At 39.1% G+C, this 23,767-nt stretch overlaps 2 protein-coding genes across 7 annotated transcripts in view; one reads left to right on the top strand and one right to left on the bottom strand.

The window, feature by feature from the left end:
- The window catches only part of ARFIP1 (ARF interacting protein 1), a 31,636-nt gene extending 17,876 nt beyond the window's left edge, over positions 1-13,760 (bottom strand). The window contains exons 1-4 of one of the 6 annotated variants that reach the window (XM_010217634.2): positions 13,643-13,760; positions 5,092-5,206; positions 2,473-2,568; positions 883-992 (exon numbers count right to left, since the gene is read on the bottom strand). In XM_010217634.2, coding sequence (XP_010215936.1) covers positions 883-992; positions 2,473-2,568; positions 5,092-5,206; positions 13,643-13,735 — 414 coding nt within the window. In that variant the 5' untranslated portion in view covers positions 13,736-13,760. The remainder of the gene's footprint in view (positions 1-882; positions 993-2,472; positions 2,569-5,091; positions 5,207-13,642) is intronic. The other 5 variants (XM_010217649.2, XM_010217642.2, XM_088526525.1 and 2 more) reach the window with 5 other exon arrangements.
- A 7,851-nt stretch (positions 13,761-21,611) lies between these two features.
- Positions 21,612-23,343, top strand: TIGD4 (tigger transposable element derived 4). Its single transcript, XM_088526483.1, has one exon. The coding sequence runs from the start codon at positions 21,612-21,614 to the stop codon at positions 23,127-23,129; it is 1,518 nt and encodes a 505-aa protein (XP_088382609.1). The 3' UTR covers positions 23,130-23,343.
- Positions 23,344-23,767: the final 424 nt, after the last annotated feature.

Below are 23,767 nucleotides of genomic sequence, written 5' to 3'. Positions count from 1 at the left end.
ACATACCTGTTCCTATTTCCCATCCTTACTGGTCAAAAAGTCCACACCTGGATTTAGGAAGAGGAGCTCTAGGGATTCAGATTTGTTTTGCAAGAAACCATTTTTCCAGATTCTTCATTTCTTTAGGGGTTGATGCAGATCCCACTGACACACACCTACCTGTCCACACCTCTGTTTAAGTTTCAGGCACAACAAAAAGCTACTTTTCAAAACTGGTCTTTGTTTAGAACTACTGATAGTGATCTATTCCCTGACAACTGCTCCTCAGCTTCCTTATGACTTTGAGAGTCACTTCTGGCAAATTGGTGTGGTTTAAACACCTCTTATTTGTTTATCATCTTCTCCATTTCACCAAATTCAAATGGATTAACCTCAATGACAAAGAGGTGCCACAAAAAAGCAACACACACACATATAAAGCAACAATTGCACCATGAAGAAAAAGATTCAGACCACAATAGAAGTAAACTAGTGATGAACAAGTTTCAGAACTTGCAGGTCTTTTGCTATTTACTGAAAATCTACTGTATAAGCTACCAAGCAAGAAAAATAGCAAAGAGATTTAATAAAAAGCATTACTGTTGAAATCTGTACTTCCTGTATGTTGGAGTGGACATAAAAACAACATTCCTTACCTCGATAAATGAATAATACTTATTACAAATCTCTCTCAAGGATTTAAAAAGGCTTACAAAGGTCATTACACTTGATCAGAAAACAAAGCTTTCTGTATACATATTTGCTTATGCTTGCTGCAACAACAGCTTATTTTCTTTCACATGCATGCTGTACAATACTTTAAAAGCTTTAATCTGAATCAGTAGCAAACATTTCTAGATACACAGACATGCATATATAAATATATACATATAATCTGCAAACCTTGTAAGTGTTTAGGCTCCACTTTCTCACCAATTCCAACTTCTCCATTGCTGGATTCTTTACTTCATCTGCTAATACAACAGGTCCACTCTTCTGCTGAGTTCTGCCCCCTGTGTCAGACACAAAGCAAGTCTTCAAGACTTTCTTTTTTTGTATTTAAGTATATGTGGAAGATTTGTGCAAGTGTACATGCAAAAAGCAGAAGAGTCCTAGTAGTAATTAATATGAATATGAAAATTTTCAAAAATCAACTTAAGAAATAGACATCAATTATTTTACAGCTGATACCAAGTGCGCTGACATACTGATACTTTCACATAGTAATGGGCTGAATAACAAGGCTTACCTGAACATGTGGAGTTTTTACTAACGGACCTTAAAGTTTGAGATATATTTATTACTTAATCTGGGTTTTAAGAGTCTGACAGTCAAACATCCTCTCTGATTTAGCCAGTTTAAGAGTCTTTTTACATCCTGTATACCATTAAATGCAGCATTATCAGCATCTACAAGTTAGAGTAGAGCTCATACAAAACTTCAGAAAATTGTTATCCTTTCCAATAAAACTTATGCTTTCTAGAAAGATATTCAGCCATCATTACCAAAAGTTCAGCTCATTTATGCATTTCAACCTTATTGCCTCATTATATGAGGGCTAATTAATTCTATAAACCACCAGTGTAAAAGGGCAATAAAGAAACTATTGCAAGGAACAACTTGAAATATCTAGAGTCACTCAGCACTTACTCACTGCCAATACAGAGCAAGTATCCAAGCTAGTAGGCTATGCTGCACAGATTCTAACTTCTTGTTTTGAAAAATAATTCCTAGCGTTCCAAACACCAAGACTGGCAAAGCATTACACCTTTTTCTTTAAGCAATATTTTAATGTGCACAATTTCAACGCCTCCTGCTTCTCATGTTTTGAATAATTCAGCCTGTTAAAGTCACCTTAGCCTTTCCAGACTATTTATGGAAATAAGGGCTTGGAGGAGAAAAAAGAAAAAAGTGTTCAGATGCCTCAAGATACTCCTTTATGATGGAGCTCTACTAAGTGCTTTACTTCTTCAAAATGCTGCGCAAACATTAAGTAATTAATCCTCTCAACACCTTTATGAGGTAAGTGAATAACTTTTCTCCTTTTACATAGGAGGAAACAAAGATGTTAAGTAATTTGCCCATGGGCGCAGAATGAGTCAGTGGCAAGGCCTAGTTTGGGTGTTGTGAATTCCTAATTCCTAAGCTCATATTCTGTTCTGCTGGAATATGTGACCACTTTGGCAAAAAGAATGGCAGAAGTTTTGGCTTTAACCTAAATAAGGCATTTCTGTTACTTCCTTATTTCAGCTACTGTTTGTTAGTATTAAGATTTGGTAGATTAGTTTTAATGCTGTAGAATAAGCAGCAGCAGATAGAAAGGAACACAGCCATTACTCTGTAAACTGCAAAAGCCCAGAAGTGAGAACCACCATAACAATCCAGAAAAATCTATTTCCAAATAAGAACAAATCAAAGTAGCAGAAGTGTGGAGGAAGGAGTTAGTACATTGTCAGCAGAGACAAGGGCGTTATCTGCTCAGTGCTGCGATACCTGTGGGAATAATTAAATCACAACCTTGTCCAGCCAGTCTGCTAGCTGCTGCATTGCTAGGAGATATAACTGATGATTTGGGTGATGCTGAGGAACCTGAAACGGGGACACATTTAGCCATGAAAATTCATTATCTTCCATTAAAAGGCAAAGTGCACTTTCACACAGTTTTTTCAAAGATTCTCTTCACCAGCAAACAGAAGCATTTATGAAAAGTCACTAGAATTTCTGATGGAAACACTTTTTAAAAGGTGCAGCTGTTCATGTGAACTGCTCCAAGTTCTCTTGACAATCTTTTTAAGTCATGATGCCAAACTTTTTATTACTCTTACAACAAGGAAGCAAGCAAAAAAAAAAAAAAGAAAAGCAGCTTCATCAGAAAAGCATGAACTGTAGAAAATTCCATATAAATATTCCATATAGCTGCTTCAACTGGAACCTGATTTTTCAGTCGTAGTTAAATTTCATTCTGCACTGTCACTGAATGGCATCTACAACATTAAGCAATAAATTAAGCTCTGAAATCCAACTTGAGATATATGTGATTAATGTCTACTCCTAAATGTGTATACAAAAAGCACAGCAACAGCCTATATTGAAGATTGAGACCCTTCAGAAGTTAAGATTTGTTATTTTCTTTCCAAAAGATATATCAAATGCAAAGCAATAATCTTAGAAAATTTTATTTCAATTCAGGTTAAAAAATAGCTTTTTCCCTTTGTGATAAGTAGTCATCTTATTCAAAAGGCTTTTATTTTTTTCTTGCTGAGAAAGTCTGCAATTCATCAAGGCTGACAGTGTGCCATTAGGAAACAAACGGAACACTATTCATCAGCCACTTCCACAAAACTTTGTTATCAGTAACACCAAGAATGTTCCTTGAAGCAAAGGCAACCACCTTCTGCCTTTAAAACATCTTGCAGAGTACTAGCAAAGTGGGGCACATGAATCCAGTGTGCAACAGCAAAGCATTTGAACATCACACAGAAAGAAGAGGCAGAAGACAATTAACTTGCTCCGTCCTGTCATAGTGACAGTTACATAAGAGCTGAAACTGGATTCATCCTGGCACAGAAGTTTAGCAGGAGGCTGCTAAAGGCCTAAGAGGCTGAACAGCTTCAACAAGTGAGCTAAGATAAGCAGTTAAAGAAAATAAAAAAAGTCCTTATCGTTTGAAACAGTATTAATGCAGCCTTATGCACACTTCATTATTCAACACTCCCAGGCTGAGGAAACCCTTCCTTTTCCCTTCCAATTTTCTGTCCACTCTGCATTCCGAAACTGAGTTCTAATAAGAAAACGGAAACAGAAAATAGAGAGTTTTTTATTATTATTTATTACTATTAGAGCTCTCATTCTCTTTTTGTCTGCAGTTTTATAAAAAGATCGAGCTTCTAGAGCTTCTCTCCATTTTGGCTACAAGATTAGAAATAATTCAAAAGTAAATAAGAAAGTATCCTTGTAAGGAAGCCAGCATAGTGGAAGAGTTGAAGTTGTACATTCAATGCCTTTTTTTTTTTCTTCTTCTCTTAAAGACTAAATGCACCTAACACAGCTGCAGAGCCACATTGCAAATCGAATGCAGAAAGGCTGGCATGGTGAGCTGTTTTCCATCTGCCCAGTTTTTTAGCTAGCTATATTGCTAGCTATATTTCGAAGACTTATGGTAGAAAACAGGTATTAGCTTTGTAATATATGTAAAATACAGCATGTTAATCATTGTTTTTATAGGCATGACACTGTACAAAACAGGAAATGAAGCAAAATGTAAATTAAGTATCTGACCACAAAGACACTCATTTTCACAGCAGCTCATTTGAGATCTTTGCAAACCTTCCAAATTCCTGATTTTGTCTAGAAGAAATAATCAACATAATGGCTTATGAAAACCTCACTTGCACATCCTATATTGTGACACTCCATTTTAAGAGAGGGTATACATTGATATTACCAACTTTATTATCACTTTGTATTTCTCAATGTTTAAATCAGCTTGTAGTCTTTAAAAAAGATATTCTGAAGACTTGCACTGCATATTAAATATTGACTAAAGTCCTCTTGCTACAAGTAGTTGAAACTCCGTGCTCATTAAGATATGAGAATAGACGTATTTTCATTATATAGTAGGCAAAGCATAATCATGCCCCACAAAATACATATACAGCACAATAAAAAAGGAGAAACAAGTTTCAGGGGCAACAAAGGTGAATTTCACTAATTTAATCTGTTTCCGCTAAGTGAACTGCGTATCATGAAAGCAGTCTCTCCAGTTATACTTTTCAGAATAATAGTTGCAATTTATGTATCCACATGGAAACAATTTTTAATGTAAGTGACCATGAAATATTTCATTATGAAATGATTTCAAGAGGTTCAAGGTAAAGAGTTTCTTTCCTGCAAATGAAGATCAATTTAATATTGCTAACATGAATACTTTTCACTAATCTCTTGACAGCTACAAATGCAGTATCTACTTTAATGTCAAAGAGGATGAATACATTTGTAAATGCACACCTTTCTGCATTAACACCAAAATGCTCAAAGCAGCTACATAGTTTTATTCTTGACTATGTAAAAAATGTCTACAGAGATTACTTTAAAAAATAACCAAGCAAATACCTTTACCTGGAAATGGCCCTGCCTCAACAACTCCCTCTTTGGTGCCATCAAAGCCATGAGATGTTATTTTGGTTTCAGAGAGTCCAAGTCCAGCTGGTAACGAGCGCTTCAAGTCCTTAGAAATAGTTGAAAAAAAGGGAAGATTCATGTTAAAAAAAATAAACAACAAAAAAAACAAAACAAAAGACAAAAAACACAAAAGTGACTCTTGGGTATTACAGTGTAATTTCAGCAGCTCTCAAAGGTAGTTCAGCCTTTAGCCTGGAATGTTCCTTATGGTGTCACAGGATTCTATTGCGATGCACGAATAACAAACACTTATCACCGTGAAACATTAAGTTCACTTCTGTATTTGTTGTAGGAATACACTGCTGTGTTAATTAAATATGCTCTTCTTCCCCCCAGTGTACTCACACTGCTTACCAACCAAGTGGCCAACAACAGCATGATCAAGGCAATCATATCAGTTTAATGTCTCCAGTTAAAACACCACAGGTACAAAATCACTTGTGTTAAGAATAAAAGCAGCCAACATTTTACAGTCTCAAGATATTAAGGACAAGGAGTTCTTTCACTCCTTACACAAGAAATAGCTTTACAATTTGCAGCATCGTTTACAGTGTTATTTGACAAGGGAGAAGCATCCAGACAGGCAATGCTTCATCACAAGTGCTCTTTGAAATAATCTTGCTTTTTACAGCTAGATTTACTAGTATGTCTAACTTTACAAAATCAAAGCCTTCACGAGAAACCAGCATAGATTATTACTGACTATGAATTTACATACTGCATGGCACATTATTGCCATCAGTCTCCTCTATAACTAGATTTCAGAAAGACATTAGAGTTAAGTTTACAATTTTTCTATTCAAGCATATAGTTCTAGCATTATGAATTAGGCACACATGGTGAATTAAAAAGTGTATTTAGTACTTTTTTAAAGAGCAGTTTAAAAACATTAATTCTTAAACTAAGGCGGCAACAAAAAACTCCTAGGGAAATGAAAGGAAAAAGGTAAAATACATTTACAAAGACTAAAGATTGTGGGTTAGGAATTGGAAAACTAGCAGGCCATACACTTAGGTACTCGTTCACATCCCCTCTGCTTCTATCCAGATAAGAAAAACCATTAAAGCTTAGATGGGCAATAGAGATATTTTAAAGCTAAATATTGATTTTCTCTGAATGTGTCTATGCCTGGACCTATGCTGTAACTATTTAATAGATGCAAGAATGCTTGCATTTTAACAATAAAATACAATCGCTGCTACCGAATACATGTTTGACATATTAGTGTAGCCACTCAATCCACAAACCAAAAGCAAGCTAGTGCACAAGGAGGACAGTGCCTAGAGGCTCAAGCTATCAAAAAGTGGCTTCAGATCATGTGCCCACAAATTATACTCTTAAATTTAAGACAACTTCCAGGAGGAGTAAAAAGAAAAAGCTACAAACCTATAAATCCAAGTATATAACAACTTGAGAAGTTATTCTGATCACAGTAACCAATTTGCCACACTGTCACATCACATGAACTTAATAAATTAAACTATATGCTTCTGAAGCATTATACCAAAAGAGGACAGTCCATTTAATTCAACGACAGCAACAAGGTTGCACTGGATTGCAAAAGGATAAACAGATAAACAGATGGCTGAGGAAGAACTGATTTTTACAGAAAGGATATGACATGATTTTTGCCCTCCTTGAAGGCACCTTGGCGCAATTTTCAAAAATATTTGAATCAGAAGCTAAAGAAACGTAGACAATTAACCTGCCAAAGCACATCTGAACTAAGAATCTAAGCATCATCTGTATTTAAGGTTAAAATGCAGAACATGTTTCCCAAATAAAGTTTTGGTACAAGTTCTTAGTACTAGCAATTGTACTACCTCTGTACATTCAACTTAACTGCACTTGCTTGTAATGTAGCCAAACACTGAACACAATGCAGAGTTAAAGAAATTATTCAAAATATTGCAACATATCCCTCTTAAATAAAAACTGATGATCAAATCATGAAAATGCATTATTACAAATACACATATGTTCAAAGATATCTGTAGTTTTTTCACTGGCAAAAAGGCACTACTGAAGTGAAGAAGAATTGCAGTCAAGCATCTTTTTAACACCTATATTAATGAACTGAAACATACTTTTGTAAAGAGTCTTGTATAAAAATTTTTAAAAAGATTGTTTGCTGATTTATACCATGACTACAATTGTGACCGAAAAGCCAGTGATCATCAGGCCACTACCTCTTTTGTTGTCTATTAACACAAAAGATACCATTCAGTGGAGACATATTTCTGAAGGCAAATCTTAGTTTGGGGAATGTCATTCTTGCAGCTGATTGCACTTCATGACAAGCACAGCTAAACAAAAAGGCCACACAACAATCTGTAGTAATTCTGAAAGAAATTTGTTACTTCTACAAGGAAAGACAACCTGGAAACAGCCTTAAAGTAGGGTACAGAACAAATGTGCCAGTAACTTCCCATTTAAGAGAGCGTATGGCACTAGTGAGGGAGATTCCCAAGTGGCAAGCACATCAACAGCTTTCACTTTCGTTCCACCAAAACATAAGCTTGCTATTACAACACAAGGAAGTGAGGTCAAAGTCCCCTGCTGCAACAGGGTGATTCCACTTCAACTAGTTATGGCTACAGCTATCTGCAGGTATGATACGATCTGCTTTCAAATTTAAGTGACTTCCACTCCCTCTCCCTCTTTATAATAGGGACATCACATTGTTAAAATTCCTACAAATGGGTTCATCTCAAAACCAATTTCTTAAGAAATTAACCCTACTTCAAAAAAAGAAAAAAACCCCTAGTTTAAATAAGAATATTTCACTCACCGCCTGCAATTGTATGAGAGGGAAAAGGCCGCTTGCTTATGCCCCTACCTCTGATGGTCAGAGAGAATCCAGCCTGAGCACAGCAGCCGAGCTGCTCTAACCCTGTAACTTCACTGAGGTTACAGGCACAGACCTAGCACAGAGCTAGCTGGGCAAGAACTGAAAGTCAGAAGGCCCCTGTGAATCCAAAAGATCTAACTAGTCACCCCATTTGGACAAAAATGCTCAAAGAAGAAAAAAGGAAAGAGTACATAGTTATTTAGTCTATAGCACAAAACTATGTGGCATAGGGCATTTAAGTCACTTTAGTTTTGTTATAATTGCATTTTAACTTAGTGTAAATCATTACATTAAGCTAAACATTTCAGAAAGTTTCATCTGCTTTAAGTGCTAAATAACAGGGCTATTAAACAATTCATTGCAAAGATTATCTAGCTGACATACCACTGGCAGCCTGAGCAATCCCATCCCTGCTGTTCACACTAATCTAACATGAAGAGGGGAAGTTATCAAAAGTGCATTTTTAATGAAATCATTCAAGTTATGCTTGGGAAAAAAATGCAACACACATTTTAAAGTTCACCCAGACTATGAGTCCCATGAAACAAAATGGGATGAGCAGATCAAACGTCTACCTATTAACACACCTGGCTCTTAACCATCATTTAGATCCTGAATTGACATCATCTTATCCTAAAATCGACATGCAAGTGAAACTCCCTGCCTTCATGCTGCATTTTCCTTGCTCCTTCCTTTCCAGCGCTGCCTCCTCACTTAACTCTTACTCCCATGAATTAACCCACTACAATTAATCTCTGAATTAATACAAAGTTATGCCCCCATCCTATTTATTTTTGCACTTACACTTTATGATGAAGTGATAAACATGGATTGATGCATTTCTCCTACTTGCTTCTGCCAGCATGTCACTCAGAAGACGCTTTATTCTAGTGCTCCCCTCTCGGCTGACTTCATGTCATACTACAGTCTACTTGTTAACAATGAGGTGAACAGAAAAAATAACATCCATAATTTTTTGCTGAGATTGAATGAAGCAAACCACCTGACCAGTTTAGCCTGCCTGTTTGTTGCTATTTTCTTTCCATATCCTAAAAACAAATGGTTTTCCCCATCAGACATCCAGAGAAGTGCTATAAATTAGGCTGCATCAAATAAAGTATAATTGCTCAAATTCAAATCTAGCTATGCAAGTTGCCAAGGCAAAGCCCAAGAGAGAGGAACTCAGAAATTTCAAGTAAAATGTGGAAGACAACATTGGATACTTTCATAGGAAAGTAAAAGAAAAAAAAACATATTGATCTTACCTATTTATGGAGTCTGTTATCCCTGACAAAACTACAACACAAGATACTGAATATTTTGATTCAACAGATCCCAAAGCTTTTTCGATTTAACATGACATAATGAAGGCTCATAGTGAATCTCATCATTTTGTGCAGACTCAGTTTATTACCAGAATTATACAAAGAAATTTATACAAATGTTTTTGTCTCTAAGACTTAAGACTACAAGAAGAACCAGAAGAGTCTACATTGCAACTCAAGGGAAATAAATGTAATTGAGGATTTCAGAGATGCAGCCATAAGAATTCCATACTGTTTTTTGTACAAAGTTTAGCACATAACAAGTAGCTTTATAGTTGCCTGAATACTTTCACAAGCACACCCAGAAAACTGTTTAAAAAAAAAAAAGCAACAAATAATTTTCCTGAACAGATTTAGCAATATAGAAGAAGCATTACTGAAAGAGGAATAGTAAACTGATACTCTCCTCCTCCCAATCCTAAACTCCCTATCCCTTTGGGGAGAAAAGAACAAAACAAAAAAGCAGAGAGTGGAACAAGTGAAATGTCTCAGTGAAGCATGTAACCAGTGGAGTTCTCGTCTGGTGAGTTTTCTTATACAACTAAAGAGAAATGTTTGATGAAAAAAATGAGGGAATTCTCTATTAGCATAGACTGACAAGCATCCAGATCTTAGCAGAATTTTCTTAAACAACAAATTTTAAAGCTTAATCAAGTTCCATCAGTGCTTAGAGAGCTGTAAGGCTCCGAGTCAAGCTTTTTCCACAAAAAAGGACATTAAACATTTCATCCAATGACAACTGGATTGAAGCTACAATCCTTATTAGTTAAAAAAAATCACATGGGCAGGACACAACCTGTCAAAATTCCTTAGGTATCTCTTAGCATTACAAGTGGGACAGAGGGAGAACATAGCTGCACATTTCAGAACAAGATTTTACTGCTGAACAAATGCTTAAGTAGCCTTAAATATTGTTGTAATTACTTTTTTTCTTAATATAAGGAACCAACAATATACTGAAGATAGATTAACTCAATTTTTGTGGGAATATGATGTAATGTAACTTAATGTTTCTGAAATGGCATTATAGCAATCTTTTCTGATGTTGCATACTTAATCACATTTTTCTACAAGGAATTGGCAACCTTACCTTTGTCTGAAAAGAGCAAGTATTTGCACTATATTGTTTTTTAAAATTAAATACTTCTTATACATTAGTACATAGAAATAAAATATAAATGAACATTTGAAAATAAATGAAATGAAAATTCTCACACCTGAACTGTTTATGGTTATAGTTAGAGTCTGAGGCTAACACTACAAAGGATATGAGTTTAAAGTTCGGTTTTGTAATTAAACAACCCAAAAAGAAAGTTGTACAACTACATTTTTACTCAGTCTATCCAAAACAGAGTCAAGGTTGCTCAAGTACTCATGAAAAATAATTCTACATGATCAAAGACACAGGACAAATCATGTTTTTTGTTTACATCTTAATTATATAAAAACTAGATGAACAGATTCCTGATCATAACACTATTAAGAAACTAAAATTATCTTATGCCCCAGCTCCCCTAAAAGCATAACTGAAAACTGGCAGTTGGGTAGACCAAAAGCTGTGGTCACAGACTGTAACTGAGCACTGTGGTAAGAGTGCAATTTAAAGCGGTAAGCTGATAGGATCCTTCCACTCCCACCCTGAAAGTTTGGCATAAAAATTTTGTAGTACAATGCATGTTCCTTTAGGTTAAAAAAATGTTAGCAAAAATACTGGCAAAGAAAAAGAGAAAGTAGAGCTTAAGTACTAAAAAACAAACATGAAGCAAGATGAATAGGGTAATATTACAATTTGAGATTAACATATTAGTAAACAGATCTAGACATTACTTCCAAAATAGTTCGCTTGTTTATAAAAACCCCTATTAACACATTGTGAGTTTAGGTCATACATGCAAGTGTAAACTTGTACAAGACTGTTACAAGTATTTGAAGTGCATTTAGTCTTTATTGGCTCTAGAATAAATATCATTAAAAGAACTTACAGCTGCAATCTCAAGTAATGTGAACATAGAATCCATTTTAGGCAATATGACCAAAATATTTGGCCCATTTTTATATTTAGTGGAAGTTGCTATACTAATTATTTTGCTGACTTGAAGTTAATTATATTTTGCAAATACTTACCTCAAATTTTATATGTGGTTAAAGACAAATACTACTTGAGGTTAACACTTCAGCTCTCCACAGCCTGAATGATGGCTCTGACCAAACCAACAAGAGTGCAAGGTCCATTTATTATGGCTACTAATCATGACCTGGACACACATACACTGTGTGAGCAATCATTATGTAAAGGAAAAAGAATTACACACAGTAGTCAAGTCTTTGCAGCATCAAAAGCATCAGACTTGGAAAAAAGTTAGCCTGCTTTTCAATTTCCAGGTAAACCCAAATTCATTCACTTTGAGCACTTTGAGATACATTATTCCACCTAAACATAATTCTATCTTTATCAAAGTTTAGTTTGAACTTTAATTTATTATACAGCAGTCTAATTCTTACTCTTCTATTACTGAAAGACCTATCCAGCAACAAATCTAAAGAAACATGAGCTTTTCCCTCAGTGCAGTGTGCTTTCAAAACACATATGCGCAAACACCATTCAGTAGGAATATAGTGCCCAGTAACAAGAACAGTATTTCTTTAATATGAGCTCTAGCATGGATATATTTCAGTCTCATGAAGTTTTATCCTGTTCTGCTGCCACACTCACTATATAGCTCCTCCCTCCAAGTCAAATAGTGTCAGACGATGTTTTCGGCATACTGCACATAATTGCCTTTAACATATGGATTTTTTCTCCATTCAGTATTTCAGTCGGAAAGCACGAAGTTTTCATTTGAAGATCTGTTCGGTGTTTCACAAATAACACCACACTGCAAGCACCTTCAACGCTTGCACACTGCAAGCGCAGAAAAGTTAAACATTATAGATTTCCTTAAAAATCAAACTTCACCAGATGCCAAATAAATATGGAAAATTAATTAGCCTTTATGTTTCCAACCATGGGGAAAACAAAAGCATGTTTTTTTTTGGGGGGGGGAGGGGGAGGGATAGAGGGCAGAACAACAGCAACTACCACATACACAAAAAACTCAAACACTCCAATTCTGTAAAGTTATACTATAGCACACTCTGCTGGACACACAGTCAAACACAAGGCAGGCTGATAATAAAAGACATTCAAGAGTGAAGAGAAGTGCATACAAGTCATTACATAACTTTTTCAATATATTAAAAATATGATACATTTTGATATAGCCTATCTATACAGCATACAATAGAACAGCAGTAATCCCTCAATTTCAACACAAGAAGAGTAACTGCATTTGTGCTTTTCAAAAATCCCAAACATGCTGTCTTCAAAGCTCACACCATCAGAAGTGGCTTGCTTTGTGCAATCCGATACTTCCAATAAAAAGTTATTTGCAGGATTTTGACGTCTGAATTTATAGGACCTGCACAGTCCCATGTTTGAAATGAATAAAATCATGGGATTGAAAATAGTACATCCTCAATGCTTAAAGTGTGTAGGTTCTGACAGCATTAACTGTGCATTACAGAGGACACTGTGTGTATTATTGCACATCTAGAAAAGTTTCCCAGTACTAATATACTCATGATGTGAAAGGTTCCTGCAATGTGCAATTTCCTTCATTTTTTTAATTACATGAACACTAAATTATCTGCTGCAAAGTTTTTCCCCTTAAAGCTTTACTCAGAAGACAGCCAAAATTAAGTATATTTTACATAATATTTATTTTTCTTCTGGCAGATTATCAGACACTGTCTTGTAAACCAGTCTTGCACTTTTTACAGTTGTGACAAATACAAATAAAGTAATTTAAGTAACCCAGAAAAGATGTCTTCCTCTTAAAAGTAATGGCAATAACAATAAAGTGATCAAACCTACATAAGCTCTATCTACCAAAACTTCCTAATTTATTTTCTCTATACATACCTTATGTGTATGCCACACACACAAAACATACATAATACTGTAATTTAATTATATTAGAAGGATCAATAAATTTGGTGTAGCAAGCCACTCAGATTGAGCAAGACCCAACTGTAGTCAGCTAAAGCATTTACTGAAACTTCACGTAAAAAAATCTGAAATTGGTCAACTAATAGGCTGGAATTCTGTAAGAAATTATCTGTAAGAAGTTATTTGTACACTGTATACTCAAGTAGAGTTTGTTCACTATTCCTGAAAATGAAATTAATTCACATTTAAAGCTCTACAAAACTGTGTCAAATGCAGTGCAATAACAGCACCTTCTTGAGCGCCAAGGAAAATTCTTACCCTATTGAAGTTGTGCTCATGAGAATCTTCCAACTGTCCATTACTAGTCACAGGAATTTCTGCTGCTGAATTTTTGGGAGACTCTTCAGCCATTGCCCCTTGCTACATTGTAGGAAAAAAAAAAAAACAGGTTAGCATTTGCCTTATATTTACAATGAATCATCTGTATTAAAATATTTATCTACAGGTTTTGTAACAGCCGGTTTTATTTCAATGTCCCATTCTGTAATACTCTGATATACTAGGTCTGCATACATTCATTTAATCACATATCAAATCAAACTAATATTCCAGCACAGCTTAGAAGTAATTAAAAGTTTCAAGAGGCAAGAGAGAAAGAAACATTTAAATATATATATTTAAATATATATTTTTATAGCTTAAAATATCAAGGAATAAGAAACTTGAGGAAAGAAATCTTCATAACCTTAAAGCACACGGGGTCAGACACATACTTACCATACATGCATCCTTAGACTAGTTTACCTATCTCAAACTGTAAAAAAAAAAAAAAAAAAAACTGAACTTGGCTACACATAGTACTAATGATAATCAAGAAACAGAGAAGTGCAATGAGTTCAAATATTTATTACAAAAATAAAAATCACAATTCCAATCTTAATTAGCTTAATATGCTTCCTTTTGTAACATCACATAGTGCCACCTTCTGACTAAAAAGGCAACTCTGATACTGTAAGTTCTTGTTTCTGTATTTAACTTGCCTGCTCTTGACTGTATGATTGCAATATAAGAGCCAAAGTTAGCTTTAAAACACAGCAGTTTTATGAACAGCAGAAGCAGCTGTGAAGCCACAGCTTACGTCCAACCTAGAAGACACATTTTCAAAAGAAAAATGTGTGATATTTATGAGCATCTGAAAAGGAAACATTACTCCAGTACTCTCCAAATTAAGACAGAGAACCCAAGAATTTATCATCATAAAAAGCTATTTTTTCCCCTCAAAGAAATCAGTCCCCTCAAAAAAGTACTGCTAATTCCACAGGGTAGTTTGGTTAGTAACAATAGTGTAGTTAACACACACATGCAAAAGCAGTACTAATATTCATGTCTGAAATTGTCAACCAGCCTCTGGACCTGGCCCAAGATACACCACTGAGGTATTTAATAAGAATAGTTTTCTTCACTTTTGCAGAACATCCATATACATACAGAAGTTTTTTTGTGGCACTTGATCACCTGCATCACTCTCAAAGTATCTTCCATCATATTCAGCTCCTGGTATCTCTCCTTCCCAAAGGCCATACAAGCATCATCAGTGATTTACATACTTGTTTCTGGAGTAGCTGACAAGGAACCTTCTTTTAAAGCCCTGAGGCCTCCCAAGGTTTTTTCCAAACTACTGTTTGTGAACTCCAATAAACAAGCTCTAACTCCTGATCTTTCAAAGCTAAGTTAACATAATAAGCATTTCTTACAAAGACTCTAATTTACTAAGACGTTTTACCTCAATTGGTCTTCTGAAGCAGAACTTACTATTCAAACTTCAATATTATTTGGTATCCCTTATAATAAAAACGTTAAAAAAAGAAAAGCAAGCCACAGCATAAAAAGAGCCACTAAAGGCTGTTTTACAGCTGAACTACCTTCACTAGTCCCCTTCTGTAGTCCTTGCTAAGAGCCATGCAGAGCTCCCCTCTCAATCACAACATGCACCTGCTACTCATCTGATTGTTGCTAATGGACACAACTCTAGTCCTGCATGAATCCTTCTCAGCAGATTTTAATTCTTCCCTCCCCCCAACCAGTTTCTGTGAGCAGAATCAGTCCACCATGTGGTCGGACAAGACCAAAGATAACATGAAGTAGGCAGCAGGAGAAAGCAAGTAGTATGTCCTTTACCGAGCAGCAGTAAACTTAATTTGGCTCAGCTGTAGCATGAGATTAGAGCCTGTGTTTCAGTGAAGGGTCTAAACCATCACTGCTCCCAAGAGCAGATTCTTCTGCCACCCTATTTCTATGCCCTTTGCCCCTACCTCTTCTCTGCTCCACTTCCCTCATCCCCCAGCTCCTCCCTGCTTCACAACACAAGTTTGCAGAGCAAACAGGACTGCGGAAACACTGGAGGTGAAGAGGTCACCTACACCCAGAAAAGGGATGCAATATTCTTTACTCAAACTGGCTCTCCAAAAGAGTTCATCCCGCTGCTGCAGGATGCTTGGACCTAAGAACAGAGGAGATGATAATGAAATCAGAAGCTGTTGGGAAAGGGCAACTGTCTTCAGGCACAGCACCAGCACACTCTCTCTCAAAATGCTTAAACTGCAGGCTACTGCCAAGACGATTTTCCTTTCTCCTTGTCTGATCTCTACGTGCAAATTCTGCTACCTCACACAATCATGATAAGATTTTGTGTTTTGGTGGGTTAGTTTTCTCTCAGATCAGCTTGCTTATTTCTGCTATGTCAGTGACTACAATTGCTAAATAAAGCATGTTGCCCCTTTGGCAACAGCAGCTCACAGTTGCATTCAGCTAAGCACATAAGGAATATGCACCCTCAGAAAAAAAAAATCCATCAGATGTAACCTAAAGTAAATCTACACAAGTTCTCAAATTTGTATTGAAGTACCAGATATGAATGGAGTGAGCAAGAAGAAAGAAAATAAGAAAATAATGAAGTTAGAGCTGGAAATTTTGTTTAGAGAAAGCTATTGATCCTTCAGTAACTTAATCACTGCTTTCTTAAGTGCACCACTGCTTGCATGTACTGACTGTCTACGGAGCCAGCTATTCATTTTTTTAAATAGAAAAAAAACAGAAAATAATTTATTGCACTAAACTAAAATCTTTTTATAGTTCTCTCTCTAGCTGTCACCAAAACATGCACTCTTTACCTTTCTGAAACTGCCTTCCCAATGCATTTGACTGGCTGAATATTACTGAAACCTTTTTAAGCATTTGTTCATAATGAGAAAAAGCCACAGACTCCTCCATGATGGAGTTGCAACTGCCTCCTGCCCCTGCCCCCCCCCCCCCCAAAAAAAAGATCCACCATTTCAGCAGCAGATAGAGAGTCTAGTTACAGTGAGGTCACAAAAATTGCTCTTTTTTAAGTACCAAGTCTTTCTACAGCACTTATACATCAGCTATCACTCTGCCTAAGCCTGTTCAGCTTAAAAACCTAAATAGCTCAGCGCAGCAGCAGACTACTACAGTTGACATAATTGCATTGCTCTTAATCATATCTCAAAACTACCCTCCCCTCCTTTTAAGATAACTTCATAAAATAAGCTCAGTGTGCTGTGAATATCAGTGCTTATGCTAGCCTGAAGCTGCCGCTGGTGGATCTAGCACTGATAGGACCATCACCCAGTCACCTCAATCAGACTGGACCTCTTCTGCAGCTGGATGGGATTCATCAAGGGAGGTGGGTTCAGTGCTGAGCTCTGACATAGCTGAAAACAAAATAGGTTGAGCATGCATTAATTCACATGCTAGGAGCTGGACATTGCACCTGAGGGCATCAGGGAAAAGAAGGAAAAAAAAATCTTTCATAGTTTCTGCAAAGAGAAACCTCCCTGCTTGGATGACCATCAGGTCTTTTATCTCTGTGAAAACAGACTAAGGCTACAGGCATGCTCCAGCAGCACCTCCTCCGGCCAAGCAACCCTCACTACACAGGCAGCCACACTTGGGAGGTTCTTCAGTTTCACCTTATTTATGTCTCCTGCAACAATACATTGTCATCCTACCACAGGAAAGGTTGCAATTTTGTTAAGACATGAGATTTACCCAAATATTCAATGAGTTTCAATGCATGCTAAGTCACTGAAACCTAGCAAACTGTCCAATCTGATATGGACAATGAAAAACAAAATTCTTTTAATTTTATACTCTCAGTAGAAAGATTAAGAAAAAACTCAGCCATGGAGACAAAGCAAGTCAATGTGCTGAATACACACACAAGAAGAACATGTCAGTGAGCAGTCATGTGGCTGTTTTTTCAGATTTAAGCTACATTAGGTACATAACCGAAATTTGATTTCAAAGGGCTGGGAATGACAGGTGATACTGCAGTTCACTCATCCATTTGTGAAGAGGAGACAACCAATCATTAAAAATTAAACAAGGACTGTCAGTGTTGACTATAATCACACATGACTTCATTAAGCCTTACACAATTGTATGTATATTCAGCCACATACCGCCCTAAGAGAAAAAAAAAAAAAAAGGAAGAAGAAAGCCCACTATTTATCTTAATATTGATTTTCAACTTCTCATGTAATGATATCAAGTAATTAATAAAGCAAGCAACTCATATGGGGAAATAAAATAAGGAAACAAAGGATGATAAAATGAGCCATCTAGATCACATTGCACTAGATGACCTGTTGCTGCAGTTTGGAAAAGCAAACACGTAAAACACAAGAAACTTCTCCCGACTGAGTACAACCAATTCACAGTGGTAAATTAATCAAGCAGGATTTTTATTCTACCTACTAATACAGAAATCCTTTAAATTAGTTAAGAAAGTAGCATCATCTGTGATTAAGAAAGACCAGGCAGCAGAGGCAGCTGCTCTTTCACATAGCACAGAAACTGTTTCTGGTTGAAGAGGTTTCCGAGGTTATATATTAAAAAGTACCACTATGGACTAGGAAAATAATGTTTAGCCACATAGGATATAAATCACAAGAGGTTAACTTCATTTCTTAATACAGTCATGATTAAGACAATCCAAAACTCAGTTGTATGACCTTATTGATCCCCTACTTCCATTTTTACCTCAGATACATACAGTGGCAATGATAATTAAAATTTTTCAATGCTATAAACAGCAAAAATATTATTGATATTCTTAGTAATCTCAAGAATTCTTAATAACCTAGAGATGAGAGCCACCTCACAAGCACACAGAGCCTTTATGTAAAGGCAAAAAATGCATTTTTAGAAGTCCAAATTACAATCCCCTTAATTTCCTCCCCTCCTGTAATTATTTTTCCTAGAAGTTGTATGAACAGTTTCAAGATACTTATGTAAGATCAATCTGACCAATTCTAAAACACAACCATTGGAAGGCCAAGGATCAAAAGAGGCTTTTGTAGAAAACAGTAAAGTTGGTACATCTGAGTTTAAGAGGGTCACAATAACAGTTTCCATACCCAGAACTCGGATGTAAACAAACCATCAGATCCTAAATCTAAGGACAAAAACCCCTCATGTGCATATGAACACTCCAAAGTTAAGATGCTCAGATGAAAGTTATAACAAGCATCACCTTTACAAAGCAAACACATTATTTAAAGTTCAAACACAGAAATATAGACATTTATATCCCAATAGTACTGTATTTTTCAATTGCAGGTATCAGAAAAAGGGCTATACTTCCCATCAGCTTGCTCACCTCCAGCACAGTATGAACGCTGCACTATTGATTACTGTCTCACATAAGCAGTCTGTTTCAGCACATCCTTTGCCATCTATCGCACATCACCTGCAACTACCCATTGACACTGGCCCAAAGCATTTTTCTTCCTCCAGGCACTAATTTCAAGTCCAAACTTTCACACTTTGACTTTCAGATTACACAATGTCAATTTCACAGCAGGGAAAATATATATATATATTGTGTGTGTGTGTGTTACTGCCGTAACCAAAGAAGCCTACAAAACAGTCCCTACATCACCACTGAGGCAGAAACAAGAACTCAACGACTTAACACATAACACATGCAAGATTGTCTGAGCAGTCACATGAAAGACAAGACATATCCACCAGCTTCCTTTTCCTCTAACTTCCAATTAATATGCATATAGATCTTTCTTTCCTTGTTCCAATATAGCCAGTAGCCACTTAAGCAGAACTAAAGCATCTGATCATGTAAAGCAGCACCCCAAGGCCTTCTGCTAAATGGCTGCAGCAGCCTGTAAGATCTCAGTCACATCTGGCTCCTCCTTCCATTCAAACGTTGCTCCACTACCCTAATGGAGCTAAACGCCAAAAGCCATTCTTGCAAATACTCATAGGGAGCAGAACACTGCGGGGGGGCAGGGGGAACACAACCACAAAACCACAACTTTCCTTTTCACCCGTTACCTTCTAAGACCATCCTGAGACTGCATGGACAGAATTCAGGTCTAAACATTTTAACTTAGGAGTTAACAAAATAAGTTACTTCCCTCTGGGGAAGAGCCTACTTCAAAATAAATGATTGATGGGCCTGTCCTGAAGACAGAAAAGGGTAACTTCTCATCTAATCTGACGGAGATTTCTCCAGCAACAACCAAGAACGTAAATTACAAATCTGTCCGCGTTACAGACATCAACCAGCAGCACCAAGCCCAAAACACAGGCACCAAGAGGAACACTGAGCAAGTCCTATGTGGCTCTAAGAACTCGACACAGCACCCACAACTGACACAGGACCAGAGAGCTGGGGTAGGGACTGTTTTTGAAAAGGATTTTGATGGAATTTTTCCTTTCCCAGAGGAATTTTAATCTTTCTTTCACCACACTTCTTGAAAGAGCATTTCAAGCCTAGAAAGGCACTGTGACCCAAGCAGATGCTGCTTGGGGAAAGTCTCAGCAGTTCTACTCTTTCACACTACTCCTCTGAGTCAATACCCAATTCTGCCCCGATTGACAAGGCTGTAAAGAAGGCAGATTACTTAACACACTTACAGAAAACAACCCAGAGATGTCCCATGTAGAAGAAAGTGCTTGATTTACACTGACATAAACTAAAGCCAGCAACCAAACAAGTCCTATAATGTTGCAGCCACTGCAAGTATGGATGGAAAATAACCATTTCATACATGTTTTCTTAATTTAGGGTTTTCTCATGAAGCTGTAACTCAAAGTCTTATCAAGATTAAGTGCTTTTTACAAGTATTTTTAAAGCCTCCATTGCACACTTTCCACTGAAAATCACAGCAGGGCTTCTTCTTGATGCTCCTGCTGCTGAAAGGTGCAATCAACATAAGTGGCTTTTTCGGTTGTCCTTAGGTACAGGAAGACAGAGAGAACGGGGACACACACACACACAGAGACACCACCACCGCCGCGAACACTCACTCTATAGAAGGAGGTTACCTCTCGCGTCACTTCTGAAATGACCACACGTACACTGCACACACACACTGCGCACACACCATACGTACTAGAGACACCGCCTCAGCTTCCACGGCGACATTCACGGGCGGGCAACCGCGCCCCAACGGCCGCAACGGTCCCAACGGCCACGCTCACCTGGCCCTGCCGGCGCCGCTGTCCCGCCGGGGGCGAGGGCGGGAGGGGCAGCACCAGGCGCGGGGCGGGCCCGTCCGAGCTCTACTTCCTCCCTCCTCCGGTACCAGCTGGGCCGGAAGTGCTTGGCCGGAAGCGCGGCCGACGCTGAGCCCGCTGGGACGCGCCGCAAGGCTGCCCCTCTAGCCCGCGGCCCCCGCTATCTATGGTCGCCGCGCCGGTAACCGTGGCAACAACATCCGGGGCCGCCGCGCTTCACCTTCCCCCGCCGCGCCCGGTCCGCCCGCCTTCCCCGCCCGCCCGGCAGCGAGTCCCTCTGCGCCGCGTTCCGCGCGCGGCTCCGGCCCGCCCCGCCCGCTCGTGTCCGGGCCCCGCGCGGCGTCCAGCGCCGCGGGGCGGGGAGAGGCCGGCGGGGCCGCTCCCGGCTCCTTCCCAGGGACGCAGGGAGCACGGAGGGAAACGGGGTGTAAATCCCGGGAAAAAGAACTCAAAATCACCCAAACGCCCCATGACCCCACAGGCGCACCCGCCACTGCAGCAGTGGCTCCTCATTCTGCCCCTTCCCAGCCCTCATGTGAAGGGGACATGTCCCCCCGTAGGCGGTGCTCCCGCTCCGGGCTCGGCCACCGTGCCCCTTCCTTGGCAGCTCTCACAGAGCCAAGATTCCCGAGCGGGATGTCCTGGCACGGGGCCATGGCTACACCCGGCTAAATAAAACCGGCAGCGGCAGCGGCGTGGGGCAGCAGCCAGGGCGCGGGCGGGCAGCATGGCGCACGCTGCGGCGCCCGCCGCGCGCAGGAAGAAGAGCGTCTCCATCGAGGAGAAACTCGACATCATCAGCGCCGTGGAGAGCGGCGAGGGAAAGGCGGAGGTGGCGGCCAAGTTTGGCATCAAGAGGAACTCACTGTGCGCCATCATGAAGAGCAAGGAGAGGCTTCTGGAAGCCTTCGAATCCTTAGGGTTCGACCCTAAAAGGAAGCGGCTGCGGATGGCGTTTCGCACTGACCTCGAGGCGGCCCTGGTGCGGTGGTGCCGCGTCGCGCGGTGCCTGGACGTGCCGCTGAGTGGCCCCGTGCTGCGCCTCAAAGCCAACGAGCTGGCCCAGCAGCTCGGCCACGGCGACTTCAGGTGCAGCAACGGGTGGCTGGACCGATTCCGGGCGCGCTACGGGCGCGCACTGCGGGCGCAGCCGGCCGCTGCCGCCGCCGTGGACGCGCTCGCGCTCTGGTACCGGAGCGCTCTGCCTCGCTACCTGAACGAGTACCGGCCGAAAGACATGTTTAACATCAAGGAGACCGGGCTGCTCTACCAGATGCTGCCCCATAGCACGTTCTCCTTCAGAGGGGAAGCCTGCTCTGTCGGCGAGCTCAGCCGAGAGAGGGTAACCGTTGTGGTGGGCACGAACGCAGACGGCTCCGAGAAGCTTCCTCTGCTTGTTATTGGGAAGAGCAGAAGCCCGCGCTGCTTCAGAGGTGCAAAGTCACTCCCGGTGGATTATGAAGCGAATGAGATGGCCTGGATGACCACAGAGGTGTTTGAGCAGTGGGTGCATAAACTCGATGAGCGATTTCAAGCACAGCAGCGGCGAGTTGTCATTTTTGTGGATCCTCTGCCGGCTCACTCAGAGGTGAAGGGCCTGAAGGCTGTTGAGCTGGTGCTGTTGCCTCCAGACGCTTCTTCGTGTATCGCTATGCAGCACGGGGTCATCAGAAGCCTGAAAGTTAAATACAGGCACTGCCTGATCAAGAGATTCATTGACTGCGTGGTAGGCAATAAAGAGTTTGTGTTAACTCTTCTTGATGCAGTTGAGATGTTGCAGCTGTGCTGGAGAAAAATCGCTCCAGAGACTATAATTAAAAGTTATAAGGAAGCAGGATTCCAGCTAGAAACAGAGGAAAGTGGTAAGAAAGACATGGAGGTTGAAAGTGACTGTGATGTGATTGCACATGCGCTGGCAGCAGGAGTGGAGTTCCCGGAGGGTTTATCCTTGGAGGAATATGCAACTTTGGATGATGGTCTGGCAACCTGTGACATGTCCACAAGTTATGAAAGGGTGTTTCGAAGTGTCAAAGACAGCACTTCAGATAAAGCTGGGACATTTGGTGATGATGAAGGTGATTATGAAGGATCTCTGGCAGCCGAGCAACCTTTGCCATCAAAAGAAGAGGCTCTGAGTGCTTTAGATACCCTCCGAAGGTTTCTCAGGAGTCAAAACATGAATGATTCTCTTTGTGATTCCGTAGCCCTCCTGGAGGATTTTATTCAACACGTAGCATGTAAATAAATGCGGTTAACAAAACATGTATTTGGAAACAGGAATTTAACTTCAGCAAACACAAATATGGCACCTTATATCAGGTGTTGCTGCAAAGTTCTCTAGTATGTCTTACTCATTTGCCAAGCTGTACTTAATAAATGACATTTGAAATTACCCAAAAAGGGCTGTGAACTGTAGCTAGTAATAAAACAAAGTGCTTAAGCCTATCTTCATACGTGTGCAGTGCCATAGAGCATGGAGACTTTCTGTAGGATTCCGCACACCAATGCAGTTCACTATTATAGGCACCATTAATAGGGGGGTTGTTTGTATTAATGCAGTTGGAGTGAAGTGAATCACAGTACAAGTCTTCAAGTATGTGTTTCAATCCATGAATGACACCATAGCGAAAAATCTGAATACATATGAAAATCTGAATACATACATATGTTCAGGATTTTTTTTTCAAAACCTTATACATTTTAGCCTTTCTTATATTTTTTTTCATTATCTATCAATTTTAGCTTTTCAGAAGTTAGAGATGTTCATTTTTCTAATTTAGAGGAAGAATAGAACGTTCTATGGAAGCCTTTTAGGAAATCTATATAACAAAAGTGCCCATTATGGGGCTAAGCCATGAGAAACGAGCTCTTGATTATTTGAAT

Source organism: Tinamus guttatus, unplaced genomic scaffold, assembly GCF_059628265.1.
Source record: "Tinamus guttatus ecotype Peru unplaced genomic scaffold, ASM5962826v1 Tinamus_guttatus_pri_ptg000247l, whole genome shotgun sequence".
Taxonomy (NCBI): domain Eukaryota; kingdom Metazoa; phylum Chordata; class Aves; order Tinamiformes; family Tinamidae; genus Tinamus; species Tinamus guttatus.
The sequence above is the reverse complement of the archived record's forward strand: the minus strand, read 5'-3'. Positions and strand labels throughout refer to the sequence as shown.